The sequence below is a fragment of the Puma concolor genome, chromosome C2 (assembly GCF_028749965.1).
Source record: "Puma concolor isolate L17-30 chromosome C2, mPumCon1.1.hap2, whole genome shotgun sequence".
Lineage (NCBI taxonomy): Eukaryota > Metazoa > Chordata > Mammalia > Carnivora > Felidae > Puma > Puma concolor.
In genome coordinates, this window is record NC_141675.1 from 94,038,305 (window position 1) to 94,057,325 (window position 19,021).

The following is a 19,021-nucleotide window of genomic DNA, read 5'->3' on the forward strand; positions in this document are numbered from 1 at the left end:
AATCTACTCCTGAAATCATTGTTGCACTATATGCTAACTAATTTGGATGTAAATTTAAAAAAATAAAAAATAAAACAAGTTATTAAATGCAAAAAAAAATACTGTTTTTTTTAAAGACATGATTACTTCCATTTTATTTCATTTGATACCTGTGAACATTTAATACCATCCAGGTATTAAAAACATAGCACAGCCAAATGAATAAATGTGAATAAAATGTTGCTTTATTTCCAAAAAGCATGGAAATACTTTAAATACCATAAATACTTTAGATATAAATTGTAAATATCTTAATGTTAAATTCTGTCATCTTAGTTGTTATATTAAAAATCATTCTTTTCAAATAATTTCTTGATTAATATAGGTCAGATGAGATACCTGTACCAGGAAACAATCTGTACAAATGTAATAATATTGAAGGTAATTTACTTTAGTTCCATCACTCTGAATGTAAACTATATATACTAGAGAGGCAAATTTTCAAGAAGTATAAATATAGATTGGTATAATTTAATATTTTGAAAGGGCTAAAACTGTAGTGTAAATACACTTAACTAAGATTTAGATCAAAAGTGACTAGATCTCATCAGTGGAAAAAAAAAAAAAAAAATGCCCTCATGGTCTCCTAGGTTAGAGCTCGGGTATACTGCTAGTCTCCTTAGCCAGCTAATGGGGCCTGATTTTGTGAGAACTGCAGATATTCTGAAAATCTCCCAATTCTCTAATGAATTTAAAGGTTCTCCGAAGAATGGCTAGATGCTGTTTAAAGAAAAGAAGACCGTGACTGGCTTTGTACTTCAATCTTTCAGGACATTGCTGGTCTCTTTTTTTTTTTTTTTTTTAATTTTTTTTTCAACGTTTTTTATTTATTTTTGGGACAGAGAGAGACAGAGCATGAACGGGGGAGGGGCAGAGAGAGAGGGAGACACAGCATCGGAAACAGGCTCCAGGCTCCGAGCCATCAGCCCAGAGCCTGACGCGGGGCTCGAACTCACGGACCGCGAGATCGTGACCTGGCTGAAGTCGGACGCTTAACCGACTGCGCCACCCAGGCGCCCCGGCTAGATGCTGTTTAAAATGAAGTTTAAATCATCTGTTACATTGAATTGAGTTTGATCAGACCCATTTTTGCCTAAGGGCATTGATGCTGTGAGAGATAAAATATTTCCTTATTAGTTCTTAGCATTCAGCAGAAAGGTCATAATTCATCTCTTGTTTTCTGACACACAGTTGTTTGTTCCTCTGCAAAGTTTTTTTAGAACATTGCTAATAAAGATGAGAAACATTTCACTCTAGTCCATGTCCTACCTTCATTCCAGAAAAAGTCTAGAAAGGTTTCTTTTCTAGTTCTAGTTCCATCAGCACATGCTACTTTGAGAAAGTCCTATGAACTTCATTAGTTTTAGTAATGTCTTATTAGTTTTCTCAACCCGTAAAATGAGTGGCAGTACTCTCCTAGAGTAATATTGTAAAAATCAAATATATGCTGAATTGTGCTTTAAATTTTTTAAATATAAATGTTTTTAAACTATGACCAATTTATTTAAAAGCAAGATAGAATTGCTTAGATGAGCTATTAATAAACTTAATAAATCCCTGGCCTGAGTAGAGTAGGTTGATTGTTCAAAACATGAAACAGCCCCTAACCCTGAATTAATGCAGTTACTTGTTGAGCTAGTTTCCAGGAGTTTTGTTAGAATTGCTTTGGATTATGAATACAAATGAGAATTATGATTGGTAAGTTTTGGGTAATTTTAAATGACTTCCTTAGTATGAGATACTAGACAAATTAAGGTTTGGGGCATATTATCTGCCTGGTCGAAGCATAGTATAACCTGATCTTTATGTTGCATTGATAACAAGTTACAGCAGATTCCCCCCCACACACACCCGCTGCCAAAAAAATACAGTAAAACCTTGGTTTGCGATAATTTGTTTTGAAAACATGTTTGTAATCCAAAGCACTTGTGTATCAAATTGGATTTCAAGAACCATTGGCTGAGTTGTGGTCATATGACATTCTCCATCAGGTACTACACTTATTACAAGACATCACTCGTTTATTAGGTTAAAATATATTAGAAATGTTTGCCCATCTTGCAGAACACTTGAAGAACTCGCAATCCAAGGTTTTACTCTGTGTGTGTGTGTGTGTGTGTGTGTGTGTGTGTGTGTGTGTGTGTTCTTAAAGCAGTTGAAATCAGCTTTCAGTATAAATATGGAAATGACATTGGACTCTTGTCCTAAGAGTTTACTTCAAAGTTGAAGTAAAATAGAGTATGAGGAATTTAATACAGGGAGAAGATACTTGAGTATCTTAATATTTACCAAAGAGGATTTCAGATACTGCCTTGAGCTTCCTCCTAGTGGCTAAAGTAAATAAAGAAATGCTACCTGTTAAAATTTCCCATTGTTCATTAAATAAGCACACTGATGGCTTAGGAGAAGCAAAATGTTTCTGGCCCTGCTGTTTGAGTATTTCTCCCTTGGGGCCTCAGATTTGGTACTATAAGAGATACATTAAATGAAGTTCCCTTCAGCATTCCAATAATAAATGCAATAATGAGTTTTCATAAGGATACCTTTTTAAGCACCCCATGGTGTAAGCCAACAGCATAACCCCACAGTATAGTCAGGGGGAAACCATTTTCTTTTGGGGTAGTAGTGAGAACTAAAGTATGTTACCAAACATGTCTCAGGAAATGCTGATCTAGATGAAGGAATTGACTATGCAACATTAACAGCTGTCTATATTTAAATAAATATGTATGTATGATTATATTTTAAATAAGAATTTGGCAATGTGGGTTATATTCTTTAATAAGACCTTAAAATATACATGCTCTTATTGTCTCTCTTGGCTTCAGTTTCCTTATCCATAAAAAACAGGAATAGTAAATACTCATTACATAGACTTGTGAGAAGATGTAAAGTATAAAAGTGCTTAAACTAGTGTTGTATTCAGAGTTCAGGTGATGACTGCAGGTAAATTGATTTAAGACCTGTTGGAAGGCATTACTGTATATAACAAGAACCACCAGAGTTCATACTTTTTAGTTCACTAACCCCACTTTGGAGATCTTAACTTCAGGATACTTTTAATAGAAGACAAAAAGCTACCGTGTACAGAGATACAAATAGGAATAATTATATAATAACAAGGAGAGCCAGTCTGATCTGAATGGTCAACAGGAGGAAATTGTTTTGATATATTATGGAATCTCCATCTTTATGTAATTATAAATAATTATGAGCTTATAGACATTTGTAGAAATATTCATCAAATCTTATGTACCATGTTGGCAAGTGCCAAAATTAATGTTTGTCTATGGAGTGACTAACTGAGGGTTGATGGGGGGTGGGAGGGAGGGGAGGGTGGGTGATGGGTATTGAGGAGGGCACCTTTTGGGATAAGCACTGGGTGTTGTATGGAAACCAATTTGACAATAAACTTCATATATTGAAAAAAAAATAAAATAAAATAGTAATTGATAAAAACAAAACAAAATAAAATACTAATTGACATTCAAAAATAAATAAATAAAAACCACTGATTTCAGTTCACCTTACTGACTGGTGAGAACTAGCCATCTATCCCATGCTTCTGTATATTCAGTAACTGGAAGCTCATTACTGCAAGAATGAGCATATTCTGTCTGTATTTCTGTTAGAAAGTTTATCCTTTTTTCAACCTGAAATTTGTCCCCTATACTTTCTTCCATTCTGTGTTCCTCCTCTGGAATTATATAGAACCAGCCCAATCCTTACACCCAAAAGTCCTTCAAATTTTATGATGACCAACTACCCTCCATATTAATGAGGATTTCAGATTCTGATCCTGAATATGTTCTGTGTCAAGGAGTTAGGTTTTCTGTACAATTATATATCATGTACACGTTTCATAAACATAACAATTTTTGGCCTCCTTTTAAGCAACTAATAAATTATGTCCAACAGTACAAGCAAGGCAGGGCCTACTTAGAGATTTTTTTGCCTTTACCCAAGTTACTGATAAAATAAGTTAAATAGTATTAGGCAAGGCTTATTAGAAATTATTTTTCTGGTGGCCTCTTGAGTGATTGTTTACCCCTCTTGTTTGCTTAGCTATAGACCAACTTTACAATGCTTATGTGTATAATAATGTTATGAAAAATTTTATAAAATGCTTTATTGTTATCAGGAAATTTTTCAAGAAATGTTTTCCATCAAAAAGGTAACTTATCAATGGAAATTAAACTTTTTTTTTTTAAGACTTAGGAAAATTTCTAGTGTCTACTATTTGTCCACTGTGGGTTTCTGTAATCCATTTAAGAGTTTATTTCTTGGACTTTTGATTCTGGGTTTAAAGACATTTAAAATGTATAGATTGCCCTCACCTTCCTTGGGCTGCATTTTGTTTATTAGGATTTTTGTTATATCCTTTCCAGGTTGAAAACCCTTCTAACAGAAAAGGGAATCATGATAGGAGTTGGACAAGGTCTGTCTTCTCTGTCTTTTTACCTGGTCAGAGGGTTTAACTTTTCTTGACCTTATTTTGAAAACCTTATGCTGTTACCTTATTTAAACCGAAACTGGCCTGTTCTTACAGGTTCATATTGTTATTTTCTGTTCTTCCTTGGATATGTGCCCCTCTTAAAGTTATCTATATTTAAAATTATGACTTTATCAGAGAAAACCCTTTCAGTTGGTTTCTTTGGTTCTTCTCCCTTTACTTTGCATTGAGATTATTTGCAATTGCTTGGTCAGAGTTTTGTTTTTTCTGATGTTCTGTTTCTTGTCGGTTTTGAGCCCCTTTTGAAGACTATAGCCATAAAATCATACCTATTGTTTCCTGAACTTTTTGAAATCCATTGACTGAATCCATTGACTAAAGTCATGGCTCAGAGTTAGTCAGGGCCAGTGGTTCCCTTTACTTGCTACTACAGTTATTTTTACTCCAGAATTCCTGTCACCTACATCGCCAGTCAGTTCCTTCTAGCTGGGCAGAATTACACCCAGAATAATTTCTCCCATTGTCTGTTTTCACTGATTTTGAGAGTTAAAATATTATACAAATTAAGTCCATATATCAAATACTTTCCAAAATGATGGTTACCATCCTTTCATCCCCTCCCCAGGTACTATTATCCTTTGTCTCTTTGCCACTGTACTGTGTGTTCTGGGAAAGCTGAATCCATATCTTATCTGATTGTAGAATCTGGAGGGTATGCCCTCAGGTGTTCTATTTCCTAACCATGTCCTTTCTGTTGTCTCTTTATCTTAACCCAAATATATATGGAATTTCTAATAGTATATAACTTTTAAAAATGGGGAATTTTCTCTATTAAAAACATAATATATAGTTATTGTAGAAAAGAGAAGCCTCCCATATTCTCCATCCTAAGATTAATGAAAGGTAACATTTTACATATTAGTCTATATATGAATGGGCAGTGAGACGTGCTTTTTTTTTTTAATGGGCTATGGTATTCAGGGGGTAGGGGGTTAGGACTATACATCCTAAGCCTATACCATAATTTATTTAACTTAATTACTTGGACATTTGTGTTATATCTCAGTCTTTAAAAGTATAATTGCCAAGTCAAAAGATAAAGATTTTTAAGTTTTTGATACATAGCAAATTGCCTTCCAGAAAGTATGTCCCAGTTTACACTGCCCACTGGCAGTGGATATATTTTTCCATTTCTCCATTACCTTAACATTAGCCAGCACAGAGTGGGGGTGGAGAAGGTGCTGTGTGCATGTGTGGACATGTATTTTTAGGTATTATTAACTTGGTAGCCCAAGAATGTGGGTGTCTTTTTTAGGTACAGTGCTATACTCATTTCCTCCTGTTGGCTCTGTGTTTGAAATCCATCCATCCACATGTGTCAGTTTGACACAATGACACCAGTGAGGATGTACCTATCCTGTGTTAAGGTTTCAAGTTCACTTGGCAAGTTTTTTATATAGATACCTAAAGTCAAACCAGCTTAGTTATTATTTTCATCAGAGCAGCACTAAGTATTATTTTCAGGAAATTTTTTTTTTTTTTTTTTTTTGAGAGAGAGAGAGTGAGTGAGTGCACAAGTGAGGGAGAGGGGCAGAGGGTGAGAAAGAATCTTAAGCAGGCTCCACTCTCATCACAGAGCCCAACATGGGGCCCAATCCCACAACCCTGGGATCGTGACCTGAGCTGAAATCAAGAGTCGGGGGGGCTCAACCAACTGAGCCACCTAGGTACCCCAGAAATTGTTTCTTTTTATTCAAAACCTGGGGGCGCCTGGGTGGCGCAGTCGGTTAAGCGTCCGACTTCAGCCAGGTCACGATCTCGCGGTCCGTGAGTTCGAGCCCCGCGTCAGGCTCTGGGCTGATGGCTCAGAGCCTGGACCCTGTTTCCGATTCTGTGTCTCCCTCTCTCTCTGCCCCTTCCCCGTTCATGCTCTGTCTCTCTCTGTCCCAAAAAAAAAAATTAAAAAACAAAAACAAAAACAAAACCTGTTTTCTCCCATTGAGTCAAAAATTGTACCTAGGTTTTTCCCCCCCTCCAAAAGTTGATTAAGTTGATGAACATCCTATCAAATATTCTTTTAGATGTTCTTCAAATATTCCTTAGTTTCTTGCCTGAAGTCACCTGCTTATATTCATATAAGCATATTCTTTATTCCTAAATTAGGTGAAAGTGTTTCCTGTGTCCCCATGACCTTCAGTTCCCTACCCTGAATGACCACGTTTCTTCAATGTCCTCTATGCCTGAGCCCAGAACACCTCTCTGGTGCTGGCAGATAAAATATAAACAGTCTTATTGACAAGCCCTCCAACTTTGCTAGTGGACTAGTTTGGCTCACTAGCATCTGAATTGCAGTTCTATTTTTGAAATGACTGAAACTACTTGTGGCACATCTTTTCCTCAGAAAAATATGAAAAAAGAGGTAATGATGCTTTGCTGAAGAGGGGTTCCCCCCTCCCTCTCCCTCATTATTATACACCCAAAACTGTCAAAAACTCATAGTAGACATTATAAAGAGAAAAATGAAAATTGAGTCCTTTTCCTTACAGATGATACTTTCATTTCATTGATGTAGGTTATGATTTCAATTTAAATACCAGTTTAGGGTATCCATTTGATTCTCTGTAAATAATGGTCTTATTCCTGTGTCAGTTAATAACTCTAATATCTAAAATATGATTTTTTAATAAAGATATTTCCACTTGGAACAATTTGAATAGGAACTTCCTGAGTTAGCTACACAGTATGAGTAACATATCCCAGGCTGCCAAAATTTTATCTTTTAGAGGAGTTGACCTGTCGTGAGACATTTCTAACTGTTAATAGAAAGACAATAGTGGCAAATAGCAACATAAAATGGACTTGGGAGAGTATAATAAAAGAAATAAGGAAATAAAAGTGTACTTAAAGCTAGCCAAATACATTTATAAAGTACATGTAAAATAGAAAAAGGATTTGATATATTTGAAATATGCTCTTTCACTAATCTGTCAATGATAAAAATACTAAAAATTTAATGATTTTTTATAGCTTTTAAGAACTTGAAACATGTTTAGGATAAATAGGGAACTAAGCTTTTATTTTTATTTAATTTCAGTTAAAATTAAGTAACTATATGTAGCTTAGCAGCCACCCTATACGAGAGTGTAGATAGAACATTTCCATTGTTGCTGCGGGGTCAGTGAGCACTTATATTACTTAGAAGGCTTTATCTTTTATAAACCCATAGTTGCAGAATGCTGATTCATGGTGGCACAGCCTTTGGAACACCCAGCCTCCTATGTTTTCTGTCCTTCCCTCCCAGCTTGTTTCCTTGTTTGCTAACTCTCTTTTCATTTAAACACTTTGGCAACAGTTTATAAAGATGGGACTTTCCATTTGCTCTCCTTCCCCTTGCCATTTGTACATTTGATTAAACACATTGGGAGGGAGAATAGACAGTACTTGCTGATGCATTAGATGTAGGGGGATAGGGAAAGGAAAGAATCCTCGTGATCACTTGTGGTTTATGACCTGAGCAACTAGGTGGGACAGTTTCCTCAGTATTGAGACAGCTGCTCAGTGAATCCATGACTCAGTTATCTTGCCACTCTGACAGTTCTCTGAAAGGCTGAGAGGTAGGGGAGAAGCTATGGTTCCTCTCTGAGAAAAATGTATGTGTATTATATATGGAATTTTGTACATCAAAATTTTCTCTAGAGCATGGGGTGCCTGGGCGGCTCAGTCAGTTAAGCCAACTCGATTTCGGCTCAGGTCATGATCTCATGGTTCGTGGGATCAAGCCCCACTGTCAGCACGGAGCCTGTTTAGGATTCTCTCTCTCTCTCTGCCCCTCCCTTGCTCACTCTTGCACATGCTCTTGCTCTTTCTCCCTGTCTCTCTCACTCAAAATAAATAAATAAGCTTAAAAATTCTGTGGGACAAAAGTTGCACCCTCATGAATTTTATTGAGAACCAGATACCTTAGGGCTTCACTCTTGGCTTCACTATGAGGTTGCCCTACTTGTCATTTTTGTCTCTGAAGCCACACAGAATAAAGTTGGTTTCAGTAAATACGTACACAAATTCCCTTTGCGCTATCCAGCACAAAAGCTACAGAACCATAGAATCTTCTTAGAATTAGGGGAAAAAACAATTGATCATCTGATACCATTTTCCTTGCCTTTTTTATGTTTTATTAGGAGCATACTTAATCTTATAAAGGGAGTTGGTCAGGGATGCTCTCATGGGCTTGTGAGTGTAAATTCTGCCTGGCATTTAACTTATTTGACCTATGTGTATGTGTTAGTTTTCTGTTGCTACAGATTAAGATACTCCAAAATTTAGCAGCTTAAAACAAGAATAAACATTTATTATCTCACATGGTTTATATGGGTCAGGAATTGAGAAGCTGCCTAGCTGGATGATTCTAGGTCAGTCTTTTATGAGGTTGATGTCAGCCAGGGCTCCAGATATTGGAAGGCTTACCTGGGGCTGGAAGATCTGCTTTTAGGATGGCTCATTTATATGCTTGGTGAATCCATCCTGGCTGCATGTCCCCTTACCATGTGTACCTTCCATAGGGCTGCTAAAGTGTCACATTGTGGCAGCTGGTTTCCCTTGAACCAAGTGATCCAAGAAGGAGAACGGAGGACAAGTTGGAAACCAGAGTGTCTTTTATGTCCTGACCTTGGAAATCACACACCATTCAGTGCCTCTGCAGTATCCTATTGGTTACATAGGTCAGCCCTATTCCTGGGAGAAAGGACTACCTTAGGGTATCGACATCCAAGAGGCATGACTCATTGGGGCCATCTTGGAAAGCGGCTACCACAGTGTGTAAGAATGATCTTATACCTTCATTCCTCAAAGCTGATTATTCTCTCCATTCTCCCTGAAATCTGTCCTTTGTTGGTTGGTTGGTTAGTTGGTTGGTTGGTTCTGAAGTAGCATTAGAAGGATGGTAATAGGCACTGGTTTCTAAGAAGCTTAGATGTCAGTGAAATATCACCTCTATAGTTGTTTCCAAAACACTTGTATCTCTGTATACCCCATATAGATTGAGAATTAGGAAATAAAATAACTATTTTTAATTCATATCATAAATTCACAGATCTGTTTTAATGAGTAACCCTTTTAGATAATAGAAATAGGCTTTTAGAAATCGTAGTAAATCAATTACATAGGAGTTGGGTCTGAGTGAAAGTCCCCTTAAGCTCTTTTCTCCCTTTGCCAGGAAATCCTTTCTTCTGTCCCCTGTACTGCCCATAAAGGCCATCATTCTCTTCTCTAATCCCTCTGTACTCAACTCAGTTCTCCCACTTGTCAAATCTGCAACCTTGGGCACATTACTTAATTTCTTTGTGCCTCTATTTTCCCCTTTGCAAAATGGGAGCAATAATTATACCTATTTCTTGGGGTTGTTCTGTGGGCTAAATGACATGCTGCAGTGTACTTAGTATGATGTCTGGCACATTGGTAAGCACTCAGATGTTAACAGTTGCTGCCCCTTTATTATGGTGGTGATGGTGGTTATTGCAGTCACACTAAACTATAAATTTATGTATTTTTAGATGTCTCTTTTACCTTTCCATTGATTGAACAATTACTATAACCCAGGTGCTGTGCTAAAGCACCTTATGGGTCTTATTTCATAGGCAAGTGATATTATCTCCATTTTACAGATGAGGAAATTAAGACATAGGTTAAATAACCTGTTACAGGATCACACAGCTGTTAAGTTGTACTGCTGGGTCTCTCAGTCCATGTTTGTGGAATTAGATTAGATTTAAGAAAGATGTGTCATTGTGAATTTCAAAATAGCATCTCAAGACTAAAAACAAGAGACTGTATAGTCAGTCTGTGGTTATTCATAGTTGAGTTGGATGCTTTATAATCAAAAGACGTTAGCCTATCCTTTAAACCATAATGCCATGTAGCATCAATTTTACCAGTATGAATGTTAAAGGGAAGGGAATGCAAGAGAAATGAGCAAAATGAATTTTGCTGCTTTTAAACAGTCACTGTTTAAATGTTTGAGAAGAAACGTTATAGAAATTACAGTAAACATCCAAATCCAGTGACAATTTGTAATTAATAAACGTTTTTATTATAAAAGGCCCATATTCAATTATATAAAATAAAATAAGGGGCGCCTGGGTGGCTCAGTCGGTTAATCGTCCGACTTCGGCTCAGGTCATGATCTCACAGTTTGTTGAGTTCGAGCCCCGTGTCGGGCTCTGCTGACAGCTCAGAGCCTAGAGCGGGCTTCAGACTCTGTGTCTCCTCCTCTCTCTGCCCCTCCCATGCTCATGTTGTATCTCTGTCTCTCAATAATAAATGTTAAAAAAATTGTTAAAAAAAATTTTTTTTAATAAAATAAGGTTTCTGATTTGACAGTAGGAACAAAGTAAGTATGTACCAAGAAGAGCATCTGAAATGTAGTTTTGTTCAGTCACTAAGCCAGGTGTTCTGTTGGAGCTACTATTGAGTTTGTAGAACTTTATATTTTCTTTGTTTTGCGTTTCTCCTCCCTATACTTTGTCTGCCTCTGAAAAACAGATCTCAGTTCTTTTTCTCAAGGACATATATAATTTGACTTTAAGTGGAATTCATTTCAGTGGGCAAAGGTGTTTTTGTTTGATGAATGAATACAGTTGTGTGACTTTAGGTATCAAGGATATTTGTAATCAAAGTAATGAGCTGTTAAAATTTTAGTTACTAAGTGATTTGGAGATAATTCAGAGAAGAAATATGGATCATTAAATGACAAATCTGAGGAGCTTAAGTGTCTTTTCAAATTTTATTGTTCGGAAGGTGAATTTGTTCTGGTTACATGCACACAATAGGATTTTTCTAAAGAGTAAATTTACATAATGAGCTGGATGGCCTTGTAGGTGAGCCTTAGTGGTTGTCCTCTAGTGTAGCTGATGGCTGACATGGCCAGAGCTGCTAACAATGCTGGTATATTTGTTAAATGGTCAAGCAGATAAATTCCTCATGATTGGTAAATCTCTTAAGTCCCGAAGAAGACCAGAACATATAAAAAATGAGAGAGGAGTGCTATTTGGTGATGATCACGCATAGTTTCTGAGCGTCCGCCAAAGCACGGGAAATGCCACAATAAGTTTGGACTTGTGAAGAACATTGTAATTCTGAAATAGCTCTGTGGCCTTTCAGACTCTTTCTAGACTTGTTTTTGAAGCAGCCTGTGCCTGAATTACGAAAATGATTGTTTTTCTTGAGGAAGGCTTACAACATGTGCATAGACAGAAATTGATGTTATCCCTGATGATAGAATTTGGATGATCATTGAAGAGTAAAATTCCTGCTAAGAAAGACATATCTAAGAAAGACCAGGAGTCATGAAGAAAACATTTTAGACATTGTTATTTACTGATTATTGGAAAAGGCATGTACCTGCCCTTGGAGAAAGGTTCTGTGTCATATACCCTGCCACCTGTCTATGTGCCATACCGATGAGTTAATGAATGTAATATGGTCTGTGCATGGACCCTGTGCTGTAATGTTTGTGCTTATTTGCATGAAAATAGGAGTAGAAGTAGCTATTGTTTTGAAGGAAATTAAATGAATTACACGTAACCAAATTAAGAGATATAAACATTTCTTCCCCAAAGGCTGAGTTAAATATATAGAAGGAAGGCTGGAGGGCAGGAAAAATCAGGAATTTAGAAAAGAAGTTTAGTTTTTATAGAGTAGCCATTGGAATGATAAACTGAACACCTAATCCTTACGTGAAGAGTTCCTGTGTGTTCTTGGGTTTTTTGTGTTTCTTCCTCTAATTAAGAAAATTCAAACAAGAAAGATCCAAGGACCAAATGTTATATTCAGCCATAACAGTTGTTTAACTCATCATAGGATATAGCTATAGCCTTTAGGGAGGCAAAACTTCTGGACTTGTTTTTTAGTGTCACCAGCTTGTATGGTCAAGGGCAGTATGACTTCATAGAAGTCATGGCTCATGACTCATAGAAGTTACCCATCCCAGTCAAGCCACTTCTCTTCTTGCTCAAGGCTTAGCATGAAGTGCTAGGGAGAAAATTTGCCCAGCTGTGTATTAACAGTCACATACATGATGACACAGGGACGTGGCTGGACTAGCCGACTGAACAGCAGTCTTGTTGCCTACCTGAGAGGCAGTGCTGCCCCAGATGCAACTAAATAACTGCTTAAATGTTAATAGATGCTGTGGAATAATAATGGAGTTTAAGGTGGGGGGGGGGGGGACTTAGAAAGTGAACAGCTGAACTTGATTTATGCATAGTGCTTCTGCCTCAACACTGACCCATATTACATTCATTGCCTCCACCCATTTTACACTTAAGCAGATGGCACATTATAACACGGTTCAGAATTTTTAGCAAGTTTCACAGCTGTGCGATGTTCATTTATTTTCAAGTGAGCTGACTCCCAACTGAGTATTCATGCATGTACTGTTAATCCCAGCTGTAGCAAGAGTTTTGACATAAGTGGGGTCTGGCCCCCTAAGTCTATAACTTAACTCAAAGACACTATCTTTCCTGCACCAGGACCAGGCCAAGGCATGGGTTTAGCTCTAAGCAGAAAGAAATTCGGATTTCATGGTATTGGCCATATTTAAAACATTTTTAGATACAGCTTGGAAGACCACTGGCTCACAGTCTGCAATTCGGGCAGTGTGCTTTTCTCTTCAGGCTGTTACAGCACTGCTCATGCTCTCTCGGGACTTTTGATTTGCAGATGCTAATGCTGGAGACCGTGGACAGACCAACAGCGCTGCTTCTGCATCAGCTTCCAACTCCACCTGAACAGCCCCAGCGGCCAGCTGCACAGGAAAAACCACCAGTTACTTGAGTGTCACTCAGCAACACTGGTCACGTTTGGAAAGAAAATTAAAAAGAGAAAAAAAACCTGCTCATTTTAGTGTTCAATTTTTTTATTATTATTGTTGTTCTTATTTAACCTTGTAAAATATCTATAAATACAAACCAATTTCATTGTATTCTCACTTTGAGGGAGATCCAGGGGGTGGGAGGGGTTGTGGGGAGGGAAGCGGAGCACTAGAACACACAATCTCTCTCCCACGACAATCTTTTTTATCAAAAGTCTGCTGTTGTATACTTTAAAAACAGGACTCCTGCCTCATGCCCCTTCCACAAAGAAGAAGACTTTGTTCTGTGCTGAAGTTTTTTTGAACTTTGTTTTCTTTTCAAGTCAAGTGTAAGACTTTGGGCTAGTGCACAGCTTGAAATTGGTTGGGAGCTTTAGCAGGTATAACTCAGTGGGGACTTAAATGTCACTTGTAAAATTAATCCATATCCTCTGGTATTTGAAGACTTGCCTTTGGCATATTGGTGGCAGGTGTGGCAGACAAAAAAGGAAATGTGTATCATTTGTATGTAACCCAGGGAGGTCAATAAAGTTTGAAGATTCTTAATTGACTTGATAAGGTCTTGTTTTGCTCGTAATCAGTGCTAGTGGTGAAGAAACTCAAGAGGAGGCGATCAGAGGAGCAAGCGTGCTCCGAGTGCAGGTCTTTGTTTGCCTGACTGAAGGTTCTCTGCAGATCTTAGTACAGTTTAACCTAGTGGCCTAAGAGAAGGCTGAGAGGGTGTTGAGCCAGTCACTCTGGCTGCAGCGGTCAAAAGCTGATGAACCTGGAGGAAGGGCACAGGCCAGGGCCAGATCTCAGCACTGTGAACGAATTTGTCCAGACTTGTTTCCAAAGTTGCTTCCCTTGGAAAGAGACACTTGAGAGGACATTATAGTTAAATAATGTGAACTGTAACAGTCTACTGGTTTATTTTTCATATTTTTTAATTACAAATTGAGCTTGCAGAAATTGCCACATTCTGCACATAGTTCTAATTTTAAATCCAAATCTAGAAATCTGTATTTAATTTCAGCTTTTTTTTAACCTCATGCTTTTAAATTTTTATTTATTGATGTATGTCAGATAGACCATTATGATTTTAGATGGTAGGAATTTTAAGAACTACACATCAAAATGGTATAAACAGTCACGTGTACTGCTGACTTTATAGGAAAGCTGATTATATAAATGTGTGTATGTATATATGTTATATATACATAGATTCAATACTGCCTTTTATTTTTGTTTTTGTCCACAGTATCAAAATCAACTGGTTGAAGCATGAGAAGAAGAATGTTTTCCCCCACACCCAGTTAAGAGTTTTTGTTCTGTTCTCTTTGTGTATCAGTGAACGGTGTAAGACTCAGTCTCTGTTTTTGAAGAAAAAGCAATATTCCTTGGAAAGCAAAAAGGATTGAAGGATTATGTTTGCAGTGAGGAAATAGATTTTCACAACTAGTTTGTTTTATACTTTTAAGGTTGCCATCTTTGTGGGCCTTATATACTCGAAAATGAACCTTAGTCACCTTGGTGCTTATGGGCCATTACTTGACCTATGAATCTTTAAGGCACAATCAGTTGTACTTTACATTTAAAGATCACTTGAGTGATGGCCGCCTTTCCTTTCTACCACTCTTTCCCTACACACCTTCCAAGGTTAGCTGATGACTGCAGGGCTGAGGAGCTGAGCCCTAGACTGTGTGTAGCCTCCCTTCACCCTCATTGCCACCTGAGGTCATGTTCGGGGTCTTGCGCCCTCCCTGTGATTGGGAAGTGGAGTCTCTTGGCGGCCCTCACGCAGGTCCCAGTTCCCTGTCCTGCTTCTTAACCAAGTGTGTGTGACTCTCCAAGAGAGTCCTACTGCCTGCTGAAGTGAACCAGTACCCGGAAGGGCAACTGTGAGCCGTCTTAGTTTTCACTCACTGTTTAGCTAAGCTCTTAGGCCACAAAAAGGGTTTCTCAAACCTCTGGTTGTATCAGAGTTCGTGAGAAAGGAAACACACTCAGTCAAACCAAATCAAACAAATTGACTTTTACATTTTCTAATGGGCTTCTGAGAGCTAATTAAGATTTGAAAGAAGTCTGAATCAAAGTATTTGGCTGGGTAATTCCTAAAGGGAATGGCTTTGATAGACCATTTTCAGAAAAGATTTATAAAGAAGCTGAACAGCAGGTCTCTGACAGAGAAGTAAACCTGCTTTCACACCAGACTGCCCAGCCAAACATTTGGACACAGACACTACTCTGGACTTGGTATACCCACTAGAGTCCATAAAAATCTGTGCTTGTTTTGGGAAACACTCCCCCCTCCTTTGCCCCCATAATTGGGGTAAGAGAAGAAGAGAGAAAAGTACAATGCTTTTCTCTCATTTTATTGTGTGTGTGTGTGTGTGTGAGGGCTGAGGTGTGTGATTTTTCTTTCTCAAGGATCATGGCGGTATCACAGAACTCTTTTATACAAGTGAGATCCAGGTCTCTGAATATCTTTTTGTAAATAATAATAATAATAATAATAATAATAAAAGCTCCTCACCAAATTCAAGCTTGTACATTATATTTTCTTTCAGTGTTTTTAAATTTAAGTTTTATTGTTTTGTATGTAAATATGTGGACCCAGGAACTGTTATTAATGAGCAAAAAGTTACTGTTCAGGGCAGTGATTCTGTTTAATAATCAGACAAAATGTAGACGAGCTTTTTAAAGCCATATAGTTTTAACTCTGTACAGTAGGTACCGGCCTGTATTATTGTAACAATAACTCTAGCAATGTATAGTGTATCTATATAGTTTGGAGTGCCTTCGCTTCCATGTGTTTGTTTTTTGTTTTTGTTTTTCATTTTTTAAGTTTTAATTGGTTTTTCTATCCATGTGTCCCTGTCCCGCCCCTTTCCCTTTGAAATACTAGCTCGCTCCTAACAGTGTCTTTGCCCCTTCCACAGTTAATTTCAGTGATACCATGCTCAGGAGTGGAAAGAGGAAACCATGTTCATGATCTCATTTCATTTAAGCCCTGCCTTGGTTTTGGTTCTGAACAGTTGTTTCCTCCTCAGTCAGTACCAGTGACGAGTTTCATTTCATACTTAAGTCCATCCAGGGACTTAGTGTAGTGCCAGCGAGCCCTAGATCTGGAAGATACCGAATAGATTCGAGTTTGCTCATCTCTTCCCCAAATCCTAACCATGGGTCTTACAGACAGCAGATTCCGGGAGCCTTACATGCCCTCCTCTTTATCTGCTTCCCTCCTGATAGAGAGAGATGGTTTTATAAATCAGAGTTTCTTAATAGTATTGAGTTTTGATACATCAGTGGCCTAAAATGCTACAGTGCAATTAATTACTAGCAGTTACTGCACGGAACTCCAGCGTGCTGATAGAGGGCTGTCGTTGTAACAAGGGAACTTTTAGCCCATCCCCTCCCTCCTGCCACCTCTACCCCTGTTTAGTAAAATGTCATTCTAATTTCGTTCTTAAAAAAATAAGTTTAATTCTTACTGTGTGCCCATCATGAAGGCCTTTTTTGAAAGAAAAAAATCAAAATCATTTGTTTTGCCTCCGAGTACTCCATATAAGATGTCTTGAGTAGTAGAAAAAAAAAAACTTTACCAAACCAAAGGTTGCTATTTTTGAAACATCGTGTGTTCATTCCAGCAAGGCAGAAGACTGCACCTTCTTTCCAGTGACATGTTGTGTCAGTTTTTTAAGTCCTCTTAATTTTTAGACACATATTTTTGGTTTGTGTTTTAACAAAGCCTACCTGACCAGTCATCTTGTCTGCACCAATGCAAAGGTTTCTGAGAGGACTACTGTATTCTCTATCCCTGTGGATATAAAGACACTGGCATTTCATTTCTTTTTCCCTTTCCTTTTTAAGGGATTTAACTTTGGAATCTTCCAAAGGAAGTTTGGCCAATGCCAGATCCCCAGGAGTTTGGGGTTTTTTTTTTTCTTTGTTTTAAACCAAAATTGTATCTAATTTCTATTGTTGATGTTAGTGATCATCTAATCACAGAGCCGAACACTTTCTCCCCTATATAGAAAAATAAAGTAAGCATGCTTTCCAATAAAATCTGTCTTTTCTAGTAGAAACCTGAGCCACTGAAAATAAGAGAGAAAAGCAGAATAGAGTCCCAGACTAAGGTCTACGTTTGAGAGGCTTTGAAAGTAATCCCTGGGGTTTGGATTATTTTCACAAGGGTTATGATGTTTTATTCACGTTTGTTGCTCCGTTTTGTACCTCTGCAATAAAAGCAAAATGACAACCAGTACATAAGGGGTTAGCTTGACAAAGTAGACTTCCTTGTGTTCATTTTTGTTTGTTTTTTTTTCTTATTATAATATCTGTCTACAGGCAGATACAGATAGATGTATGAAAATGTGCTTGCCTGTAAAATTTGCATTTATAAGTGTGTTGCCGATGGATCACTTGGGCCTGTACACATACCAATTAGCGTGACCACTTCCATCTTAAAAACAAATCTAAACAAAATTTATTATATATATATATATATATATAAAGGACTGTGGGTTGTATACAAACTATTGCAAACACTTGTGCAAATCTGTCTTGATATAAAGGAAAAGCAAAATCTGTATAACATTATTACTACTTGAATGCCTCTGTGACTGATATTTTTTTCATTTTAAATATAAACTTTTTTGTGAAAAGTATGCTCAATGTTTTTTTTCCCTTTCCCCATTCCCTTGTAAATACATTTCGTTCTATGTGACTTGGTTTGGAAATAGTTAACTGGTACTGTAATTTGCATTAAATAAAAAGTAGGTTAGCCTGGAAATGAAATTAAAATTCACAAGTGTGTGGTCTTTATTTCAGTACCCAACCCTCTTTTCTTCACCCTACCTATTCTGCTACTGCGGTATATAGTCACATCACCATCTCCGTTCCTCCAATTAGAGAAACATGGATCTTTGTTATAAAAATCAAGATGCAAACACTAGTTCTCCTTCTTTAAATGATCTTATTATATTGTATGGCCCCAAGAGGTGCAGCTTCCATCTTGGAAACCTTTGGATTTGATGTAGAGGAAGCTTTGCAGACACTGCTTTGAAAAGAACGAAATGTCCCTGAAAGGGACAAATTTTTAAAATGTGTATAAGCTGCTGTCTTTGATTACTGTGTTCATGGTTTGGTGTAGCTGTATTTTCTTTTAACTTTCATCCCATTAGTAATGGTCTTTGGGAGTATCTGTAAAATATATGAACACCACAAACAGTGGGGCTGTACCTCCCAGGTTACCAACACATGTTGTGTTTGAATCTGCTCATTTCCAATACTGGATGATGTATGTAAACATGTTATGTCTCTTAGTGCAAAAAGAAACATCATTTTTTTAGGGCTGGCTCACTCTGTCAGGCCTAATCTAAAGGCTAGATATAAAGTCATGTGACTGCTGCTTCAATAAAAACAAATTTATATTGGATAAAGTCTGCTCTCTATTTATTTTGTTTATGGTGGTGGTATGGGATTGGCTGATATCTGTAAAATAAATATGTTCACCAGTTGCCAGGGGTTTGGGGGGAAGGAAAGGAATCCATGCAGACCTAAAGATCACACTTGTGGGATGGGCCTCCTGATGGCATTGAAATGCATTTGTTTGGGATTCACCACTGTTTTATTTCCTGCCTTATTTGGAGTTGGAATTGAGCAGGATACCCTTTTAACTT

General features: G+C 37.5%; 1 protein-coding gene across 3 annotated transcripts in view; it reads left to right on the top strand.

The window, feature by feature from the left end:
* The window catches only part of GSK3B (glycogen synthase kinase 3 beta), a 196,819-nt gene extending 178,038 nt beyond the window's left edge, over positions 1–18,781 (top strand). For 2 of the 3 annotated variants that reach the window (XM_025914130.2, XM_025914131.2), the window contains one exon: positions 13,208–18,781. In XM_025914130.2, the coding sequence (XP_025769915.1) occupies positions 13,208–13,275 (68 nt within the window). In that variant the 3' untranslated portion in view covers positions 13,276–18,781. Of the gene's footprint in view, positions 1–4,427; positions 4,478–13,207 lie in introns of all 3 variants that reach the window. The other variant, XM_086675334.1, reaches the window with a different exon arrangement.
* The last annotated feature ends 240 nt before the right edge of the window (positions 18,782–19,021 follow it).